This window comes from Delphinus delphis, chromosome 13, assembly GCF_949987515.2.
Source record: "Delphinus delphis chromosome 13, mDelDel1.2, whole genome shotgun sequence".
NCBI lineage: Eukaryota > Metazoa > Chordata > Mammalia > Artiodactyla > Delphinidae > Delphinus > Delphinus delphis.
In genome coordinates, this window is record NC_082695.1 from 49,540,533 (window position 1) to 49,564,640 (window position 24,108).

Genomic DNA, 24,108 nt, shown 5'->3' on the forward strand with positions numbered 1-24,108 from the left:
TCCTAGGTTTACCTGAAAGGATCTGCTGAGGGCCCTTGTGATTTTTGAAAGGGTAGGAATGCTTGGCTTCCAGAATCTTTGCAGCTGAAAACCGAATTTCTTAACCACATATGTTTCAAAACCCAAAGATACTATAAAATAAAGGTCACTTGTGACTTCACAAATGCCATAGGTCTACTAGTAGATTTCGAGTGCAACCTCTTTCATCTGTCACTTATTCATTTCATTGCAAAACCGTGAGGCCAGATTTCAGCTGAATTACTGCTTCTATGATGGCAGTAATCTCTTGCTGTCTAGGTCATGGATGATTATTTTCTGTGTTCTGTTTAGGACTGAGCAAGTTACAGCCACTCGAGGATCAGTTGAGAGTTGAAAGTGTTCTTTTTGCTTTAATTGAGGTTGTTCCATGAAAGGAAGCCAAATACCACTCAACAGGACATCCTGTGATTCCCTTAGTTTACGATGGCCAAGAACATGACTTTTTTTTTTATAAGATGATTGCTTGCTTCCTTTCCTGTTAACAAGGGAGCCCAGAACCGATGGTGTCCATTTGGCTTTAAGGACAATAACTAGCAAACAACTAAACCTCGCTCCAAAATCACCTAAAGAATTATAGGACCTGGGCTTCCCTGGTGGCGCAGTGGTTGAGAGTCCGCCTGCCGATGCAGGGGACACGGGTTCGTGCCCCGGTCCGGGAGGACCCCACATGCCGCGGAGTGGCTGGGCCCGTGAGCCATGGCCGCTGAGCCTGCGCATCCGGAGCCTGTGCTCCGCGGCGGGAGAGGCCACAACAGTGAGAGGCCCGCGTACCGCAAAAAAAAAAAAAGTTACAATTATACTCAGTTGCTGAATTCAAATTCATTTTTAAAATATGTTTTAAAGTCTCTAAGTTAAATTAATCTTAGGAACCTAGAAACTAGGCATGGGGGCAGGATGGGGAGGCACTTTGCCAAATTTCATCCATTCAAATTGACTCAAATACTGGTCAGTTTTTAACATACACATTCACTCTGGAACTCACGTCATTTACTCCCCGAATGCCTTTAGACTTTCCTGTCTCTAGTAACACCTCTATTTAGTCAAGTTGTTCATAAAGTCTTCTCATTAGTAATTTCCTTTCCCTTAATAATTTCTGAGTGCTCATCAATCAACTGTTATTTTTCTGTCTTTATCCCACGTTTAACAAAACATTCCAAATTCAGCAGGGACCACAATCCCCCGCGTTTGTTAACCTACAACAGTATATTAAATTTTGTCCTTTGCTCCTGGGGGGCCTCATACCGTAGAACTGCAGAATCAAAACAGGAGGCTTCAATTCAAGTAACTGCTATACATCCAACTCTTTCCTAAACCCAAGGGTCTGACTGTGTATCTGCCCCTCTGGTATTTCTGTACCTGATTCAGTTTGAACATGCCACAGTTCTTATCCACTTTTTCCTCACATGCTCAGTACCTGCACTTCCTTTTGAGAACCATAGTGTTCTTACACTGATGGCTGGAAATGTTTTAACTTTTGACCTGTGAAAAGGCAGCAGATAGGAGAGTGGAGAGGTACTGCAGGTTAAGAGCGAGTGTGTGTGTGTGTGTGTGTGTGTGTGTGTGTGTGAACTGATTTTTGTCAGGGGCTGTTGGGTATTTTGATGCAAGTCTATCAGCCCTTTCTTCATTCTCATAAATAAATAGTAAATGAGTTTATTGGCTTAAAACAGACAAACAAACAAAACTTTAATACTCCAATACAAGGCAGATAGGATTGGTGTTTGGTTGCCCAGACAAGAGTAGCAGGAAACCAGGGAAGGGGAAAGAAGGATGAACACTGACTCTGGGGTAGAACTGTAGGCAGATAGCGGGGAGTTTATTCTCTGGCCTAAATGAATCATTTCACCTGGGAAAGGAAGTTTGGGGAATGATGGCCTGGGAAACTGGTGATGAAATAGTGCTCCAAGTTTTGATAGTATTTCCTCACTGCTACACCAGTTTGGTTGAACATGACTAATCTTAGACAGAAATTTCCATTTCCTGTGCTCATGACTTGCAGCCATCTTGGATGTAATTCACAGGATGTCCTCTGGGGTTGGGGAGTGGGTTTGAGGTACAAAGCCAATCAGTACCTTGTCAACTAAAGGTGGTATTTAAGAAGTTTAAGGAAAGAATTAAGAAGAGTGGGTGGCAAGGACAGGGCTGGGGGTATGTGGGTGTATATCGTCCATTTTAGAGTTAAATTCACTGGGACATAGTTTAACACTGGCCTGTACTTCCCTTTTTCTTTTGGGCTTAATTTTATTGGTACTTCAGTTTCCATTTCCGTTTCAGAATGTTCTCGGAAATTTAAAAATGAATTTTGCCACAGTGTAAATACAGACCTTTGGATAGGCACCAGTCTCTAAGAGTGAGATACCCAGAGATCTGTGTTTGGTATTTGTTTTTTAAGAAATTGGTTTTTTTAAACACATAGTCAAGACATCAATCTGAAGCCTTTTATTAGTTGAAAAAAATTATAAGCAGTAATAGTGTACGTGGTCTCTGTCCATTTTGACTAAGCTACCACAGAAAGAAAATTGAGAGACTTGAGTCCAAGATACGTAGTAACTAGAAATGCAAAACGCGGTGATTCCTGAAATATTAGCATGGCTTATGTTACAGCTGGCAGGTTTTTGAGCCAAAACTCATTCCCAGCATTAAACTGAGTAAAACTAGTTACCCAAATCTCTCCATTTCAGGCTCTTCTTCAGGAAAACTTATGTTAAAAGGTCATCTTGGTTAAAGGGGAAATGTACAATGAGGACTAAAAAAGGAAAAATGGTTTTTATTCAAGGCCACAGTGGTATTCACACTTGGAGGTCTGTCTTCTTCTCACTTACTCTCGTGACATCATAAAACCCGAGAGCAGAAAGGGACTTGGTTGAGGGCAGGATTCCTGGAATCAGCCCTGGGTCCAGATCCCAGCTCTTGCATTTAATAAGTGTGACTGGGCGAGTGCCTAACCCTCCCCGAGTCTGTGTACCTTCTCCTCCGTCATGGCAGAAATGCAGTAGCTGTCGCATAGCATTGTCGTGAAGACTAAATGAGAAGATGAGTGTTAACTACGTACTCCTGGGAAGGAAAGGAGATCCAAAGAGGTTAGGCACATGTGCCCAAGTTCGCCTAGCTGGTTGGTGGTAGCTCTGGGGTTAGAAGCCAGATCAGCGGTCTCATGAAGCTGAAATGTGTACAAATAGTGAGTGCGCTTTTCATCCTGGTGTTGGAGACATGAAGAATGGCATGTTTCTCTACTCCCTTCTTTCTTTTAGACAGCAGACACCAGAGTCCTTTAGTTCACTCAACCCTAATTTATCCTCACCTGACCATCTCACACAGGACTAGAGACGTGTATTGACAGTTGGCTTACATGGCGTGATTTTGGGAACCCTGTAACTTTCTCCTCCCCACGAAATTCTCCCTCACATGCATCCATTCGGGTTTTATTTACTGTGCACCCACTATGTCCCAGGCACTGCTCTAGACATAGGAGACACACGGTAACAAAATGTATTCTATAAAGAACCTGCCTTCATAGAGCTAACTTCATTAGGGCAAGAGGTAGCGGACAGACAGTAAACTAACGGGATAATCACAGCTTGTGTTAGTATCACGGAGGAAAGAACAGGTGGTGGAGGAGTACCTGGAGGAGGCCACTTTAGAGTGTGGTCAGGGAGGGCTTGCTGAGAAGGTGACATTTGAGCTGAACCTGAAGCATGAGATGTAACCCATGGTGCCAAGTGCTGGGAATGACCCCTTCCTTCGCTAAGACCTTGAGCCCCAATTATCCCTAAGGATCAGCGTTGAAGCTGTCGTCCCTCATTTGTTTTTTATTACGCGAAGTTTTCAGGAAGTCACACAGCTGAGGATGAGAAGTACCTGAGGAGGAATCAGCACCACCGAGAGCACAAAATAGTTCAGAACCGGAGGTGGGGGACACTTCTAACAAAATTTGCCCCCCTCCCGGCTTTGCCTGGTATTGGTGGTGTGTTCATGCAGTCATCACATACTCTTCTGCTACGTCTTACGCACCTGGTTTTATGCAGGGGGCATTAGCAACTGAGCATGACCGCCCACCATGGTGGCAGCAGCACCCATGCCCTGAAGGGTTGACCCGAGGTCATGCGGGGTGGGGGAGGCTTGGGACTGGAAATGACTTAGGATCATGGGAGAGAGCTAAGGTCAGGGTGAGAAGGAACAGGGCCAAGTAGGGCTAGGAAAGTTAAACAGAAGGCATATGGTCCAGATCGAGTGGATGTACCCGGAGCCAAGTTGAGGAGGGGCGGGGGGACTGGGCAAAAGTTGGTGCCCTGAGGAGGCCAGCCAAGCCTGTGGCATGGGAATGAGCTCTGGGTCATTGAAGTTATTTTCAGAGCATGGACCAAGCCACTCACTGTTTGAAACAGATGGACATTTAGGCAAATGTAATCAGTTATAATCAGTTGCATTTCTGACCATATGGCGTGTGTGTGTGTGTGTGTGTGTGTGTGTGTGTGTGTGTGTATGTGTGCTTATGGCTTTAAACTTTTTGCTTCCGTTATACGCAGTTGAATTTCATTCATGTCCGTGAATGTTATGAATGCCACAAAAAACTTTTAGAATTCCCAAATTTCTTCACTCCTTGGATAAGAGCCAAGTTTCCAAGTCATTTCAGGGCCGTAGCAATTGACTGTTAATTCTGAATTTAAAAACCCAAACCCTTTATATGCTGGGTTTTTTTTTTTTAACAAATCAATTAATATTTTACTTAGCATGCAATTTTAACACATTGAATAAATGAACACAAATCGTCTATGTCTTTCATCATTCAGCATGACCTCAAAATCTCAGACAAGCTAAACAACCACTCTCTGGACCTTAGGGGGTGGAGCCATGCAGGAGTGTTTTTTTGTTTTGTAATTTATTGAAGTCTAGTTGATCTACAATGTTATGTTAGTTTCAGGTGTACAGCAAAGTGACTCCGTTATACTTATACGTGTATGCCATCTTGAAAATTGCATTTCTGTTTCATCTCCTTACAATATTGGGGGTAGCCAAGGTAAGGAGCCACCGACTGAATAGTACCTGGTGGGGTTCACGCAGATATCCACAAGGCTGTTAAGTGGAGGTTGATTTTCAAGGCTAGTTAGAGAGTCTCCTTTTGCAGGCGGTTGGAGAAATCTGTTGTAATCATATTCTGTTTTTAAAAAATAGTCCTTGGAATACTTGGTGGTGTGGCAGGAAGGAGCTTGATCTCTGTTTTTAAAAGGAACAGTTAATGGTAGATGGGATGGACACCCTGCAAAAGGGTATTATTTTCTGTTCATTCTCTCTGGGAGACGGCAATGATTAGCTGGAGGCAGGACCTCTGATTGTGAGACGACATGGAGCTTTGCGCCACAATTAAAAGCATTATCATCAAGCGGTGGATGCTGACGAAGGGCACGTTAATAGTCGCAATGGTAGGCCGCTTGGAAGAGCCTGGAATAAAGAGCAGGCTAATGTGCCCTCTGATAAAACTCATATTTTATGCAATGTTTCTCTAAGCAGCTTAGTATTAAAGTTCTTTTACACTGGTTTTCTTCACTAGCTCTAAATGGTGAATAGCCTAATTTCGAGGAAAAATGAGTATATTTCACATCCTGTGTTTTAATAAAATATATGCATTTTATAATTGTGGGTGTATCTTGATGCTTCTCTGCTGTCCTTGTCTCAAGTTAGTACTGCACCCAGGCCTCTGCCCCCGCTGAGCTCTCTGGGGAGGGTTGGTGCCTGGAAGAGTCCGTTTTGCGTTGTCTGTCTCATCCCGTAAGACAGTCGTAGAGCCCTGTAAAAATAAAACAGATGCACATCTGCCCACGGTGGCTTAAGTGTGTTATTATTACCTGAAGACAATAAATGACCCCTGAAATTCCCCTCCCAGCCCTAGAGTCCATGCAGCCATCAATTATTCCACAAGTTAAGTGGACGCCTTAATACCCAATTTTCAATGAAACTCAGTACAGTTTCCAGAATGTCTCTCCAGGGAGATTTCATCTTGTCAGTGTTTGTCTTTCAGAGACCCTCTGTGACTCCAGCTTCCCTCCATCCTGATCTCCCTCCCCAACCAAATACTGTCCCCCTGCCCCCATATTCTGGGTCGCAAATAAAGAGCAAATGATGAATCGAGAATTATCTGGAGATACTCTTTCTTTGGTGAGATGTTTAAATCCTCCCCCTCAAGGTATTGAATCTGGAGAATGAATTATGCACAGCTGAAAGGCGGAGAAGTTTCTGGTTCAGGGGACACTTACCAGTTACTCCCAACGGATGCCCAGTTCATTATCAGGGACAGCCACAGGGATTTCACATCAGCCTTTTGTGAGGAGGGAGCCAGGAAGCAGACACTCACGCAGAATCTATTTCTGTTGTTACAAAGCTTTGCAGAGGAAAACTCTGACATTTAAGTGAGTGTCTGCCATTGGGACCCAATCTCTTCATCCCCCCTCAGGTTGATGAACAACTTTTGGACTTCCTTCCTTTGTCTCCATATTTAATCAGTGGGTATAAATATACACTTCTTTTCTTCAGTGTATATTTACAGGTTACTTTAGAAAGATGCCACTTGTAAGAGAAGGAAATAATTCATTTTTAGATCAGTGATTGTCTTGATCTCTTTTTAAACTCTTATCATAATACTTGTGGGTCCATAGAAGTGTTTGCAAAATGGCTATTTCTGTTAGGATGACCCCCCCCCAAATTTCTTTCTGAGTAAAAAGCCACATTTACGAGTGTGTTTGAAATAATGCACCTCCCTTTACCTAGTATGTAGGAACAGGCCAACCTTGACAATGTTAAAAAATATGAACCAAAGAACAGCCCTGTGGGAAGGGAATTAAAGGTGAGGCCTTGACCTAGACCAAGCGAAAGTCCAGTGATTGGTAAAGAAAGTGTTCTTGTGACTCACAGGTACTTTTCCACCCTGACATATATGGAGACTTCAGAGCCGTTTTGGTCAGCAGGACATGGCTTCCTACGAAGCATTGATACCTTTAGACGTTACTTAAGAAACCACTCAGATTATAGATGATTAATGGACTTCAGAAATCCTTATGTGCCCAAGCTCAAAGATGTGTTTCCCAGGTGAAAGAAAAATGCCATTATTCTTCATACCTCTTTTCCAGTCTGTTCTTTGTTTTGTAACTGGGTAGAGGGTAGATTGCCTGTGTCGGTCTTAGGCTGGTGGAGGTGGATTACTTCCCCCAGTGAAAATACAGATTGTTATGAGAGAGAGAGAAGAAAGATGGTCACAGACATGAGTATAGTTGTCAGTTGTCAGCGCAAAATTGTGTGAACAGAGTATATTGCCATGGGGGGGGCGGTGAATTTACAGAACATTTTATATTGAACATGAAATTTCCAGTTGTGTATAGACTCCTTTAGGGAATGAAATAAAGAAAGTAACTTAAGTCAGGGTGTGTGGGGTGGGGTGGGGGAGCGGGGGGGGTTGGCTTTTAAAGGTTCAGCTTCAAAATGCGTTTGGGGTAAATCAAAGCCAAACAGAGCCTACTTACAGAGCAGCAGACAGAAGTCAACCACTTACGGAAGGCAGTTCTTCTGCAGATGGTCGTGTCTAAACTTGGGAATTCTGGCAAACTCAGACGATAGTTGTGAAAAAAAAAATCAAAATCAAAATAGGTTCCATATGCCTCAGTCCCAAAATTAATTTCTCAAGCCCCTCTCCTTACAGCCACGCACCCAAAACAGCATCAGAGCCAGGGTCCTGAGACACCTGGTTTATTGTGAGCCCTGCTGAAAAAACACTGCGTTTTCCTCCAAATGGAGTGATCAGTCATGTTTCCCCTTAAATGTACACAGTGTGGCTGTGGTCTATTGGTAAGGGTGGGGCGGAGAGATGAAATGAATTACATAAGAAATAATTCCAGTTGAAGGGCACCTATAATGCTAGCTATGACATTTTACGTGTTTGCTACATTTTGAAGAGACACTCCTCTGGAATAATGAATAAACCTTGCCCAGTTTGTTCTTGGACACAACTGTGGACTATTTTGTAACTGGTTTAGGGGCCCATGACTAGTAAGGTGGTAGAATCCATGTTTTGGTTTCCACAGTTCGGGGCTTGCCAAGTCTTTATCCAGGCTTTGTTCAGTAGGTGAGCTCAAGTCTCAGTCCATAAAATTCCTTTTGTTTCAGTAGCAGAAATGTAATTTCTCATTTCTATGGCTGAGCGACTGCTGCAAGGCATAAACTTGCCGTACGTTTCCTGCCCGCACCCCCAAGTGCTGAATACAAGATTGAAATGGGGCAAAATCAACACACTGGCCCTCAGCCTGAGGCTGGCCTTTTTCTGAAGTCACATGTGTCAGTGGTCACTATCCACAGACAAGCCAGAAATACGACTTCACCTGCTCGAGGTATGAAGGGATTTTCATTTTTCTGTGTTTTTGTTTCTCTCACTTGTAAAAATAAAATATATATACATACATATATATATATACACACACATACATATATATATATATATATATATATATATATATATATAGAGAGAGAGAGAGAGAGAGAGAGAGAGAGAGAGAGGGAGAGGGAGAGCGCCAGCTTCCCAGAAGAGAGAGAGAGAGTGCCAGCTTCCCAGAAAGGTATTTGGACATTCACAGAAATTGTGTAAACTATATGCTGATTATTGGTTTACTTTCAAGAAGAAGCAATGGATGCAAATTCATTTTGTAAAATTTCTGCTGTGCAAATTCATTTTAAAATAAAATTTCAATGCCATTTTCAAAATATGTGACCCAGAGACTGACATGCCAGAAAATTGTCCCTTACCTACTGCTCTCAGTGCTTTTGTACTTACCAGGTTTTAAACACATAGTGATCTGGTTAAAGTTCCGACTGAAAGCCACAAATAAGAGGACAGTGCTTTGACTTCCTTTTTTACAAGGATGACAATGAGAGAAATGCTTGTTCTAAAGAACAGATGTCAGGTCATCGAAGAATAAACAGTTATTTCTGTGGAAGATATAACGCTGAAGATCCAAACAGAATAAACCATGCACAGTGCATTGGCTCCTTATTCTGTAGCATTCGGTATTACCTTACCTTTCGTAGCCACTTACTTTGCTTGCCTGAGTCTCTGGAAATTACTCAGTACATTTTAAAAAAATTAATATTTCAAAGTGTTTTAATTCATACCTTCAAAAGGACTAGGAATCCACATTTGTCAGGGAAGAATACAGTTCCTGACCGGCTCCCCTCATGGGATTTTTTCAAGAATCAAAACGGAAGCATGGAATCACTTTAACTCTAAAATGATAGAAAACTTCCTTTTGTTATCCACACAACACTTCTGAAGAATAAGCAGGGACCAGTACTTTCACCTTTATATTGTAATATAGGTTGACATCCAGGAAATTATAAGGAAATCTTCAGATTCTAGTGGATATCTACAGAAGAGCTAAGACTGTTAAACTCCACCAACCCTGAGTTTAACATTTAGAAAAATACAAATTTTCTTCTACAAACTGTTGAGTCAACTTGAATAATTTAGGCTTGAAGGTATTGAAGTTGCACCTGTAGAAAGAAAAAGTTTTCTTTTTTCTGAAGGAATTAGGGGGAGAAAAAAGTGGATGGGCAGAGCAGGAATAGAATTCTTTTTCCACGTTAGCTGCCCCCTGACTTACTAGAGGTTGGGAAGAGCACTTCCCTCTCCGCAGAGAGAGAATCAGGACTCAGCTCTCCCTCCTAAAACCTGAAGGTGCCACACATTTGGATGGGGAACTAATAAAGGGAGTGAGAGATAACCACAAAGTGAAATGAATTTAGAAGTATCTTGGTAAAATTCGGAGCAAGATCGATGATAAGAATATTCTAATCAGCATGGATGGTAAATAGAAATTAACTGTGTTGAGTCCATTGCTGTTAATTTGAAGTAGGTATGGAAATCTGTTTAATGTGTTGTTAATGTTTTATTTTAGAAAATGTAAGGAACTGTTCCTAACCTTGACTGGTTCACCCTTAGTCTGTCCTCTATCCTAGTTTTCCCACAGGTCCCTTAACAATGGTTGTTTTTACTGCAGGGTTTCTAGGGATTGCAGTTGTGTCAGATGGAGATGGGGATGTGGTAGAGGTTAGAGTGGTGAGTCTAGTAACTAATTAACTGGAGTATTCATAAAGCAAAAATCAGGTGCTATTCCACTGTTTACCTGGTCATCTTAATGAGCTCCTTGAAGGCAGATAATGCTTTGCTTGCTGTTGTGAGCCGACTGTCTTGATATGAAAGGATTGTTGTCCTTTGGTGAACGTTGTCAATAAAGGTGCAGAAAAGAGTGTGATTCATCGACAGAACCTGCAGCAAATGACTTGCTTCCTTGTTCTTATGGATTTTTTAAAAGCTATCATAACTCTTCTACCTGCCCTTTGGTTGTACCTTTCTTTCTATTTAACCACAGAACATCTTTACTCACTTATATATGGATTATCTTTCTAAAACACAGATCTGATTGTGTCTGTCCCACTTTGCGTTTAGTTTTGTTTTTAAGTCATCTAGAGCAAAAATTTCATCCCAACTTGGCTTAATGCCATCTGGCACAATTCTGGGCCTTGGTGCCTCCTCCTCCATCAATACATCGCCTGGTAAAGCAAAAGCTTCTCACTACTGCCTATAGGCAAAGCCATTAGAAAAGTATGCGAACTGCCAAAAGTTATGCCAGTATGTGAAAATTATACCAGACTGTCCAAAACACTTAAAATTTTGAATTTTTTTCTGAGGTTTTATGTAATATACATAGTTGATTTTAAAAATTGACTAGTAACTAAAAGCAAATGGTTTTGTTTACTAAGTGATAGACTAAAGAAAACAGTGGAAGTTATTAACCAAAAAATGAAAAACCTTTTAATAATGTTATGGAAAAGCAGTTACTGTAGTCACATTATCTGGGATGTCAGTGACATGAGTTTTTTTAGATCTTCAGGGCAAGAGAATCTAGAGACAAGGGTGCTTCTGGGGATGGGTGGATATTTATTTTTATACCTATATGTGACCGCCTGGAGGGGTGGGATAGGGAGGGTGGGAGGGAGGGAGACACAAGAGGGAAGAGATATGGGAACATATGTATATGTATAACTGATTCACTTTGTTATAAAGCAGAAACTAACACACCATTGTAAAGCAATTATGCCCCAATAAAGATGTTTAAAAAAAAAAAGTAGGCAAAGCAATATGTAGAAAAATCGAGAAATTAAAACATGTTAACAATTAAAAAATAATAATAATAATAATAAAATCTTTACTTAGCACTTTAAGTAAAAAGCAGATTTTTGTTGCTTTAGGATTAATAAGAATTCCAAACACAACTGTTTCATAAATGTATAGATTTTTGTGTAAAACCCGTAAGACTAGATTTTTCTGTCCTATATAGTCCTGCTTAAAAATATTATCTCTAAATACCATTTATGACCAAAGGAATAAGGAATCCTTGGAGAAATGACTGGTTTTAGGTCTAAGGCAGCAAAGGTACAAGTCAAGCCTGAAGCATTTTGTCATACCAGAAAGCAGGGAAGTTAGCAAAGACTACTAGGATCTTCTCAAAAGAACCTAGAAACCAGTTTGAATAAAGGCATAAACTGCATTGGATTGAAACGTATCAAATGTGTTTAAATCCATGAGTTCATAATTACACTTAAAAAATAAAAACCTCATTGGTCGTGTTTGGAGAATATTAGGAACTTACCTCATTGTTTTGAAAATCTGTAAATAAAAGGAAAGAATCGGGCATCTATCTTGCCTTTCCTATATGCTCAGTATCTCAAAGGGCAAATTTCTGTTTGTAGAATTATTCTAGCTAATAAATCAAGAATGAATAGAAGAAAAGAGAGAGGATTCAAATAAACAAAATAAGAAATGAAAGAGGAGAAATAACAACCAATACTGCAGAAATACAAAAAATCATAAGAGAATAGTATGAACAATTATATGCCACCAGATTGGACAACCTAGAAGAAATGGACAAGTTTCTAGAAACATACAGCTCACCCAAACTGAATCAAGAAGAAGTAGATACTTTGCACAGACCGATCACTAGAAGTTAAATAGAATCTGTAATTTAAAAAACTCCCTGAAAACACAAGTCCAGGACCAGATGTCTTCACTGGGGAATTCTACCAAACATGCAAAAAAGAACTTATACTGATCCTTCACAGATTCTTCCAAAAGACTGAAGAAGAGGGAACACTCCCTAAGTCATTCTATGAAACCACCATCACCCTGATGCCAAAACCAGACAAAGACACTACCAAAAAAGAAAATTACAGGCCAATATCTTTGATGAATGTAGATGAGGAAATCCTCAACAATATATTAGCAAACTGGATCCAACAACACATGAAAAGGATCATACACCATGATCAAGTTGGATTCATCCTAGGGTCATGAGGATGGTTCAACATGTGCAAATCAATTAGTGTGATACACCACATCAACAAAAGAAAAGACAAAAACCACATGATCATTTCAATAGATGCAGGGAAAGTATTTGATGAAATTCAACATCCATTCATGATAAAAACTCTCACCTAAATGGGTATAGAGGGAACGTATTTCAACATAATAGAAGCTATTTATGACAAACCCACAGCCAACATGACACTCAACAGTGAAAAGCTGAAAACCTTTCCACTAAATTCTGGAACAAGGCAAGGTGCCCACTCTCACCACTTCTATTCAACATAGTATTGGAAGGCCTAGCCACAGCAGTTGGACAAGAAAAAGAAATAAAAGTCCAAATTGGAAGGGAAGTGATACAATTGTCATTATATGCAGATGACATGAAACTCTCTATAGAAAACCCTAAAGACTCCACACAAAAACTATTAGAACTGATAAACAAATTCAGCAAGGTATCAGGATACAAGATTTATATACAGAAATCTGTTGTGCTTTTTTACACTAATAATGAAGTATCAGAAAGAGAAAGAAAAAGAAATCCCTTTTAAAATTGCATCAAAAATAAAAAGACTTAGGAATAAAACTGACCAAGGAGGTTAGAGACTTACAGGCTAAGAGCTATAAAACATTGATAAAGGAAATTGAAGATCATTCAAAGAAATGGAAAGGTAGCTCATGCTCTTGGATTGGAAGAATTAATATTATTAAAATGGCCATACTACCCAAAGCAATCTACAGATTTAATGCCATCCCTATCAAATTACCCATGACATTTTTCACACAACTAGAACAAATAATCCTAAAACTTATATGGAATCACAAAAGACCCAGAATTGCCAAAGCAATCCTGAGGAAAAAGAACAAAGCTGGAGGCATAACCCTCATGGATTTCAGACAATACTACAAAGCTACAGTAATCAAAACAGTGTGGTATTGGCACAAAAACAGACATATGGATCAATGGAACAGAATAGAGAGCCCAGAAATAAACCCATATACCTACGGTTAACTAGTGTTCGACAAAGGAGGCAAGAATATAAAATGGAGAAAAGACAGTCTCTTTAGCAAGTGGTGTTAGGAAAGCTGAACAGCCGCATGTAAATCAGTGAAGTTAGAACACTCTCTTACACCATACACAAAAATAAACTCAGACTTTCCTGGTGGCGCAGTGGTTAAGAATCTCCCTGCCAATGCAGGGGACAGGGGTTCAAGCCCTGGTCCAGGAAGATCCCACATGCCACAGAGCAACTAAGCCCGTGCGCCACCACTACTGAACCTGTGCTCTAGAGCCTGCGAGCCACAACTACTGAGCCCACGTGCCACAACTACTGAATCCCATGCACCTAGAGCCTGTACTTTGCAACAAGAGAAGCCACTGCGATGAGAAGCCCGTGCACCACAATGAAGAGTAGGCCCCGCTCACCACAATTAGAAAAAGCCCACACACAGCAACAAAGACCCAACGCAGCCAAAAATAAATAAATAAATTTATAAAAAATAAATAAACCCAAGATGGCTTAAAGACTTAAATATAAGATGTGACACTATAAAGCTCTTAGAAGAGAATATAGGCAAAACATTCTCTGACATAAATCATAGCAATACCTTCTTAGATCAGTCTCCTGAGGTAATAGAAGTAAAAGCAAAAATAAACAAATGGGACCTAATCAAACTTATAAGCTTTTGCACAGCAAAGGAAACCATAAACAAAACGAAAATACAATGGGAGAAAAGATTTGCAAACAATGCAACTGACAAGGGCTTAATTTCCTAAATATACAAACAGCTCATGTAGCTCAATATCAAAAAACAAACAACCCAATACAAAATGAGCAGAAGATCTAAATAGACATTTCTCCAAAGAAGACATATAGATGGCCAATAGGCACATGAAAAGATGTTCACCATTGTTCATTATTAGAGAAATGCAAGTCAAAACTACAATTAGGTACCACCTCACACTGGTCAGAATGGCCATCAACAAGAAGTCTACAAATAATAAATGCTGGACAGGGTGTAGGGAAAAGGGAACCCTCCTACACTGTTGGTGGGAATGTAAATTGGTGCAGCCACTATGGAGAACAATATGGAGGTTCCTTAAAAAACTAAAAATAAAGTTACCATATGATCCAGCAATAACACTCCTGGGCATATATCCAGGAAAGAGGAAAACTCTAATTCGAAAAGATCCATGGACCCCATTGTTCATAGCAGCACTACTTATAATAGCCAAGACATGGAAGCAACCTAAGTGTCCATCGACAGGTGTGGGGGTGTGTGGGGGGGTGTGTGGGGGTGTGTGTGTATAAAATGAAATATTACTCAGCCATAAAAAATGAAATAATGCCATTTGCAGCAACATGGATGGAACTAGAGATTATCACACTAAGTGGAGTAAGTCTGACAGAGAAAGACAAATATCACATGATGTCACTTACATGTGGAATCTAAAAAAAAAAAAATGCAACTGAACTTATTTACAAAACAGAAACATACTCACAGACATGGAAAACAAACTCATGGTTACCAAAGGGAAAAGGGGCAGGGGGAGGGATAAATTAGGAGTTTGGGATTAACATGTACACACTAGTAAGTATAAAATAGATAAACGACAGGGACCTACTGTAGAGCACAGGGAAATATATTCAATAACTTGAAATAACCTATAATGGAAAAGAATCTGAAAAGAATACATAGGGATATATATGTATGTATGTATGACTGAATCACTTTGATGTATACATTATAAATCAACTATACTTCAATTTAAGAAAAAAGAATGAATAATAGAATATCACTTTGAAGTCTCTAAAGAGTTGGACCTAGGCAGATACCATCAATGGCTAACTATATCACTTAAGGAGTCAATCAGACAGTATGTGTCTCCTGATGGAAGTTGAAACACTGCATGAAATAGTCTTGTCCCCTCTCCTCCATTAGAACTTGAATCAGAGCAAGCTTCTAGGTCAAATTACCAGTTTCTGGGAATACAAGGGAGAGAAGAATATGTTAAAAGGCACCAATGGAATGCAGCGAGAAAAATCTAGATTGTGGAAATTCTACAAGACAAACAACCCATTCCTTCAATAACAGTTTTTTTAAATGCAAGGGAAATGTTAGAAATGGAGAAGAAACCTATAGATAAAAGAAAGTACATATCAAAGAATCACAATGTATGAATTTTATTTGAATTCAGATTCAAACAAATTGAAACAATTATAATGCATATTTGATGGTATTAAGAAATTTTATTTTTAGGTATGATAATGCTGTTGTTTTGTTTTCTTTTTAATGTCCTTATCTTTTAGAGACACATACAAAAATACTTAGAGGTGAGATCATATAATGCTTGGCATTTACTTCAAAGTAATCTGGCTTGGGAGATGGAGGGTGGGAGGATGGGAGTGTTGATGGCAATATAAATGAAACAAGATTGGCCAAGTATAGATAATTGTTGAAACCAAGAAGTGAACACAACTGATTTGTTATTCTGTTCTCTCTCCTTTTGCATATATCAGAAAACTTTCAAAATAGAAGTGTATATATATATATATATACACACATTTTATAAAAAATTATGTGTGGTATAATTGTACAAAATTAGTAAAATTGCAAAATTTCAACCAGGTTTAAATATTAAAAAGAATTTGTTACCACTGTACACCTATTAGAACGGCCAAAATCCAAAATACCGACAATACCAAATTTTGGTGAGGATATGAAGCAACAGGAACTTTCCTTTATTTATTTATTTATTTTATTTTATTTTATTTTTTGGCTGCGTTGGGTCCCCGCTACTGCACGTGGGCCCCCTCCAGCTGCGACGAGTGGGGGCCACCCTTCGCTGCTGGTGCGCAGGCCTCCCACCGTGGTGGTCTCCCCTGCTGCAGAGCACGCGCTCCAGGCGCGCGGGCCCAGCAGTCGTGGCTCACGGGCTTCAGAGCGCAGGCGCACGGGCCTAGTTGCTCCGTGGCATGCAGGATCCCCCCCAGACCAGGGATTGATCCTGTGTCCCGTGCACCGGCGGGCGGATTCTCAACCACTGCGCCACCAGGGAAGTCCCAGAACTTGCTTTTTTTTTAATGTTCATAATGACTTTATTTATAATAACCCCAAACTGTAAACAGCCCAAATGTCCATCAACAGGTAAATGAATAAACAAACTCAATATATACATACAATGGAACACTACTCAGCAATGAAAAGGTGTGAACTACTGATATACAGTGCAGCATGGATCTCACGGTTTTATGAAAGAAGCCATACAAATGTATATACTATGTGATTCTATTTATAGAAAATTCTAGAAAATGCAAACTAGTCTATAGTAACTTTCATTCATTGCTGTTGGGAATGCAAAACGGTGCAGCAACTTTGCAAGACAGTTTGGTAATTTCTTATAAAATTGAACATACTCTTACCATTGCAACCCATTAGTCATGCTGTTTGGTATTTACCCAAATGAATGAACACTTATAAAAACCTGCTCATGTATATTTGTAGCAGCTTTATTCATAATTGCCAAAACTTGATGGCAACCAAGATGTCTTTCAGTAGGTGAGTGGTACATTGAGACAGTGCAGTATTATTCAGCGCTAAAAAGAAGTGAGCTCTCAAGCCATGAAAAGGCATGGAGGCACTTTAAATGTGCATTACTGAAGGAAGCCAGTCTGTGGTTCCAACTATGTGACATTCTGGAAAAGGTAAAACTATGGAGACATTAAAAGAAATCAGTGTTTTCCAGGAATGGTGGGAGGGAGGGATGAATCAGCAGAGCACAGAGGATTTTTAGGGCACTGACGCTATTCTGTATGGTACTACAGTGGTGGATACACGGCACTGTACATTCGTCACAGCCTGCACAATGTATAACACCAAGAGTGAACCTAATGTAAACTATGGAACCTGGGTGATAATGTATCATTGTAGGTTCACCAATTTTAACACGTACCAGCCGGTTGGGGAGATTGGAGGGGACCAGTGGAGGACAGGGGGGTATGTGGGAAAACTCTGTACATTCCACTCAATTTTGCAGTGAACCTAAAGCTGCTCTAAAAAATAAAGTTTATTAATTAAGAAAAGGAGACCAATTACACCAAACTCTAGCTATCAAAGCATTTTAAGCAAAACAAACCTTTTCTGTTACCTTTTCTATGGCCAATGTGTGCTCCTCCTGCGAAAAGTTGGGGGAAATGGTAAGTGTCATGAAATGGTCAGAAGGAGTATATTAACAATCATAGCTGAAAGGAAGACTTGTGCAGTCAGGCAGGACTTCCAGATTATCCAAATACTTTTTGTATATATTTTTTTTCAAGGCTTATCCAAAGCTTTTAGAGACTGATAGAGATTATCAGGTGAGGACTTTTCTTCTTCTTTTTTTTTTTAATAAATTTATTTATTTATTTTTGGCTGTGTTTGATCTTCATTGCTGCACGCAGGCTTTCTCTAGTTGCGGCGAGTGGGGGCTACTTTTCACTGCGGTGTGCGGGCTTCTCATTGTGGTGGCTTCTCTTGTTGCGGAGCATGGGCTCTAGGCATGCGGGCTTCTGTAGTTGTGGCATGTGGGCTCAGTAGTTGTGGCGCACAGGCTTAGCTGCTCCGCGGCATGTGGGATCTTCCCGGACCAGGGCTAGAACCCATGTCCCCCGCATTGGCAGGTGGATTCTTAACCACTGTGCCACCAGGGAAGTCCCAAGGATTTTTTTTCTAATGGAGTGTATTTGTAACCTGTTTCTAAAGTGAATTTCCTTTTCTCTAAAGCTGATAAAAAATATTCACTTTCTTTTTTTTTTTTTTTTTGCCTGGGCCGCATGGCTCATGGGATCTTAGTTCCCCATCCAGGGATAGAACCCAGGCCCTTGGCAGTCAGAGCGTGGAGTCCTAACCACTGGACCACCAGGGAATTCCCCAACTTACCTTCTAAGTGACTCACTAAATTACATGAGAGATTAGGAATCTCAGAACCTGAAGAACATTTGAGTCAAGTTGAGGGAGACAAAAAATGATCCTGCACGAACAATATATGAGATTTAACCATATTATAGCAAACACGTAGAACAGAGACAAAGGGAAGAGAAAGGGCTTAGCCAGAGCAGGACTTTTACAAGCCTTAGAGTTCTGTCAGGGATCCAGAGCTTGAATGGATGTCTGTCATCTTTCTGAGTTACTTTTTTCCTTGTAGGTAAATAAACTTTGTTTGTTTTTTCTAGCTGGGGAATGGCAGTCAACGTGTATTCTACCTCGATAACCCAGGAGACTATGAGCCGACATGACATCATTGCCTGGGTTAATGACATAGTGTCTCTAAACTACACGAAAGTGGAACAGCTTTGTTCAGGTAAGAGACCCTTTTAAGTATTTACATAAACGTTTACTCCCTATCGTGTGGAATGGGATTCTGTGGACCACAGATGATGTATTTTGGATAGGAAAAAATATATGTATCCGTATTGATATGTAATTAAAGGGGGAAAGCCCAGATATAACTGAAGAACATATGGGGAAAATGATGGCCACCTAAGAGCATCGAGCCTCCACGACACATGTTATGAATGGTCTCGCTTAAGCTCTGTAACTGGTCTCCCAGCCTCTTCTCCGTCACCCCCTGTCAGCCACCACATGTCTCCTCCTAATATGCAGATTGGGTCCTGCAACACCTCTCCTTAAAAACCTTCCAGGCTGCACATTGTCCTTCCTACAGGATAAAATCCACTCCTTGATGTGGCTGATAAGGTCCTTTCTGTTCTGGCTGCAACGCATCTCCTTGGTGTCATCATCCTCCACATCTCTCTCCCCTGTGCCTCAGTCCCACAAAATACTCTTTGTTCCCTAAAGACTCCTTCCCTTTTGCGTCCCACAGCTTTTTTTCAGTCTCCCTTTGCCCTTCTTTTCATTTGCAGTAAAATCTAATTCACACTTTAAAATCCAACTCGGTTGTCACCCCCCCCCCAAGGGTTCCCCAGGTCTCCCAGGCTCCACAGTGTTCATGGAGCGCTGTGCCCACCCTTGCAGAATAATGCATGCCGCACTGCGTTGGAAGGTCCAGCTCTTACTCCCCTGAAGGTACCCAGAGCCCTTGAGGACAGGACTGTGTTTCATCCTTTGTCATGTGTCGGCGGTGGCACCCTGCCTGCCTGCTATAAAGTAGGTCTGCAGGAAATGCGTATTGAGCTAAACTTGTTTTAAAAAAAAAAAAAAGATTTGACTTTAATGATAAAGTAGGAGCTTGTTAAAGAACATGTCACTAGTAAAGTAATTCATTCTTAGGTTAGAGTATTTATCAAAGAAATAGTCTTCCTTCGGGAACAGAAAGTATTTTCTTCTTGTGAACTAACAGGTAAGAGATTTCCTCTCTGCCTCTGGCTCTGACCGGATATGGTGTTACTAGAAACTATTACTGAAATGTATTCATGTGAAATCCCACGAGACACGATAGGTGCAAAATAGTCATCAGATAGAGCTGGTGCAGTGGTGTTGGGGCAGCAGAAGGGCGTTCTGCTGGCTTTCTCAGTGGGTCGCGTGTAGAAGGATTTCATGCGGTGCCGTCAGAATTTGCAACGCCCGCACTAGTCACTCTCCGATGTGCCCGAATCCCACCCCCCAGTGAATACACTCTCTGTTCTCCACATCTAGACTGGATTAGAATCGACTAGCGGACAGACTTCCCATCTGCTGACACCTTTTCTCCCATCACCATTTTCTCACGAGCAAGATGGTGAGGGTGGCCAGAACCTAGGCATTGCCTCACCCACCCTTTCTGCGCCCAGCCCTCTAATATCAATACTGTGATTTGTGAGGTCAATAATGGATGCTAACCAGCCAGTTCTTTGCCCTGCAGTACGAGCTAGAGAAAAGCTGACTTAGAATATGATGACACCCCAGATATGTGTTGTTGGCCTCTCGAAATGACTTCTAAAAGTTACTAACAGAAACAGCCCCTGTTGCACGCTCCTCAACTGCAAATCTCCACGCAGTCAAGTTTTCTGGTGCCGTTCTTGCTGTGCGTTCTGGAGCTCTCTAATATGTTATTTTTAATTTGCTGGAGGGAAATGCAACCCAGAGTGTTTTCTGTTATTAGCCATCCCTTTTCTGTTAATAGCAAGTACCACTTTATATTGTACTTGTGCGTCTGTTTCTCCATACGGCCTGACACATACTCTTCCGTCAGAAATGGTCATATTGGGATGAATGAAAATCAGTTGGAAACTGCTGTGGGGCAAAGACAAAACTGTGTATCTTTCCCATAAAGTGGCTGTATGTACCTGTGGATAAGGGTCATGGGGTTGGTTATCAAAGAAAAAGAGACACAGGAAGGAAGGAGATAAGAAAAAGAGTCATAGAGAAAATCGCCAGTCATGGGTCTAAAGTGTTGAAGGAGCCCATGAGGAGCTTCCTATGTAATGTACTTGGGGAGTTTTTGCTGACAAATGAAATGAGAAGCAAATTCGAATTTTTAGATACAGCAGTAATAAATGCTGGAGTGTATGTGTGCGTATATATGTGTGTGTATGTGTGTGTACCTATTATTTATATAAATATGTAAAATTTCTTTGCATATCTTTCAAATTTCACATAAGCCAAATCCAACAAAAATTTTGGTAGCATCTGTGAAGAGTTCTTGTACAGTTTCCTTAAAGAAAGCATTGGTGTGCATTTTATAGTCGTATGTAGCTATGTTGCTATCCAGCGTGGCTTGATGAAACCTGTAGAAACCATTTTGATCATGAGAATAGATAATTTCCGTTAGGATAACTCACTAGTTACCTAAGGTTACAAGGTTGATGGGTCAGAAGAATATTTAAATATATATTTATTTAAATTATATTTAAAGGTTCCTTTCTTTATTGAAATACGTTCTTTTGTTTGTCTTGGTTTTTTGTTTTTTGGATATTTTTTTGTTTTTCTGTGGGTTTTTTTGGCTCAAAAACATGTCAATGTCCACAGTAGAGAGACATGTCTTTTATTTTCGGCAGTAGTTTCATCAGAGTGTGAACTGCGGCCCATGTGCATTTATAATCTTCTGAGAAGCTGCTTAAGAATGCAGATTCTTGGGTTCATTCACCTTCTAAATCAGTGTCTCTGGATGTGTGAAGCCTAAAGTGTGCATTCTAACAAGCATCCCAAGTACTTCTGTGCTACAGCCAAGAGCTTGCAGTGCATCTTAGAGAAACTCCAAACCACTAAAAGTAAAGTTAAAACATCCAAAATTTATCTGGCACGATGTCCTCATTCATAATTTAGTCTGTGACTTTTCTCTTGCCTTCAGCAATTGCATTTAGCAGGAAGTGCTATCTTTTTATTTATTTATGAATTTATTTATTTATACCCTTCTTTGTTCTAGAAGACATTGAAGGCAGCTAGGACAATGCTATTAGGATAAGAACAAAACAAAATATTGGTGACCTAAATGATTTATCCTCAGCATACTTAATGAGTAGTCAGTCAGATTTCTTGGAAAATATCTTTTCCTTTCAGTTTCATTTTAATTTCTTTAGTTTACTCTGTGTGATATTATTTTAGCAGTGTGTTGTGGAAAAACATACACAAAAATACCTTCACGTATTTAACTGATTTTTTTTCTTGTTCAAGAAAATTGTTCCTTACTCTTTTTCCTAAATGTTTATGTTCCAATCCTAGCAGTCCCCCTTTGGCATTTTTCCCCCATTTGCATTATTTCCTATTTCTTTTTTTTAAATTTCCAGCTAAGAGATTGCCCTCCAGCTAATATTAAAACTAACATCAGCTTCCTTTAGCTCATAAAGAACTGAAATACTGCTTCACGTGTGTGTGCGTTTTTCTGCAGAAATTTCTGCCTTTATATAACATCTCATTTGTTTCCATCTAAGCATTTTAAAAGCTTTTTAAAGGAGAGATGGTATGAGGTTTAACACTTAGAAACACGTTGCAGTAAGTTGCAAAAGAATGAAACTGACTCTTTTCTCCTCTTAATTTTATCCCAAGGATGTAACCTTATGAAATTGTCTTTGGACATGAAATCTGGGTCATACAGTCATATGCATATCTAGTTCGCATTCATTTCTTGTGAACAGCAACCTTTACGTTTCAAGTGAAAAGCTGGACTGTATAAATGAACAGGCTGTCAATGGGTATAAAAACTGCCTATAATAATATGACAGTATACGGCTTATCTACATTTGATTTGAAAATGAATATTTGTGGATTTCCCACGTTGGGATGGGGGATTGAACCACATGAAATACCAGATTTGTTTGGCTTAAAAATATTTCATGTGTTTAGTTCAATTGCCTAATAAAATGTTTAGGGCTTTTTGTGGGGTGACACATTTTGGTTTTACTTTAGTACCGGCTCAAACCAGTTTACTAGATATTTTATAAGGGATTCAAGAGAGAGAATGGACATATAGTTAAGAGAAAAATGAAAATTTTTAAATAAAAAATTTTTTTCAAAGAGAGAGAGAATGGGCAGTGTGGTTATAAATCCACTTTAGTGACTCGAGGTACCATATTGGAGATGATAGGAAAGGTAGTGAGCTATCTGGAGCAGAAGAGTGAAAAGAAATGAGGCAGGGAGTTGGTTGGGAGTGGAAGGAATGTATCTTTCCTTTGCCTCTTCACCCGCCATCCTCTGCTCTAACATACAAATTTCCTTGGAAACTTTTTTCTGACATCCATTTTTCTGTGTCCCAGTCCTCTCCCCTAAACTGGGATGCAGGCAGCAGAGCCATTGGTCCACTGCTGGGTCGCTGCCAGAGCTTGGCCAGTGGGCACCTGACGAGCGACTCTCCCATGCATGGGAGAGAGAGGCTAGAGAGGCAGCCTGCCCTTCTCTCCGTGCCACCTTCCTTTCCTCCTCCCCGCTCTGTCCACAGCACAAGCAAACCACTGATGCTCAGATTCCAGTACTGTCACTAGGCTAGTTATAACAGCTCAGTGATTTTCATTTTAGTATTTGAATAAAATTTGGTTTGGATGAAACCATTTTTTTATAATGGAAATTTTTAGATCTTTTCTTGACTAGCATTAAAAAAAAAGACAGAGGGACTTCCCTGGTGGTCCAGTGGGTAAGACTCTGTGCTCCCAATGTAGGGGGCCTGGCTTCGATCCCTGGTCAGGGGACTAGATCCCGCATGCGTGCTGCAACTAAGAGTCCGTGTGCCACAATTAAGACCTGGCACAGCCAAAATAAATTAAATAAATAAAAAATCAGGATTCGATTCAGCTTCATTTTGTGCTTCTCCACATTGTTTCAGGCTTTGTCTTGGATCAAGTTTTTGGTGTTTTCTTCTTCCAGGAAAGTTCCTGAATACAGCTGGTCACATCATAGTCAAAAATGACAATTCTCAGTCCTTCATGGCTCCCAGAAGGGGCTAGGCTTTACAGTAACACTGCAAGATTCAGAGATGTGGTTGTCAGCCGTGCCTGGGACCTGTAGGACAGGTGCTCTGAGCCCAGCAGAGCGTTCTTTGTGACGTTTTTGGCTGCCATCTGTGCCTGTGAAATAGGTTGATCTCACCCTAGTATGGGGTCCGCTATGCCTTCTTCCTCCTGTCTACAGAGACCTCTGTCAGGAGGACAGGTTAGTGATGAAATCAGCTCAGAGTCTAAATTTAGTAGACCTTCTCAAGAGAGTTGGCTCTCTTGAACTAAAACCAAGTAAGGATATTTCGTCGATGTCTGGTAGCTCCAGAG

The 24,108-nt window shown here is 40.4% G+C and overlaps 1 protein-coding gene across 4 annotated transcripts in view; it reads left to right on the plus strand.

The window, feature by feature from the left end:
* MAPRE2 (microtubule associated protein RP/EB family member 2) overlaps positions 1-24,108 on the plus strand; it is a 159,340-nt gene that overhangs the window by 71,552 nt on the left and 63,680 nt on the right. For 3 of the 4 annotated variants that reach the window (XM_060028893.1, XM_060028892.1, XM_060028891.1), the window contains one exon: positions 18,649-18,776. The exons of the other annotated variant lie outside the window; for it this stretch is intronic. In XM_060028893.1, the coding sequence (XP_059884876.1) occupies positions 18,656-18,776 (121 nt within the window). In that variant the 5' untranslated portion in view covers positions 18,649-18,655. The remainder of the gene's footprint in view (positions 1-18,648; positions 18,777-24,108) is intronic. 4 annotated transcript variants of the gene reach the window in all.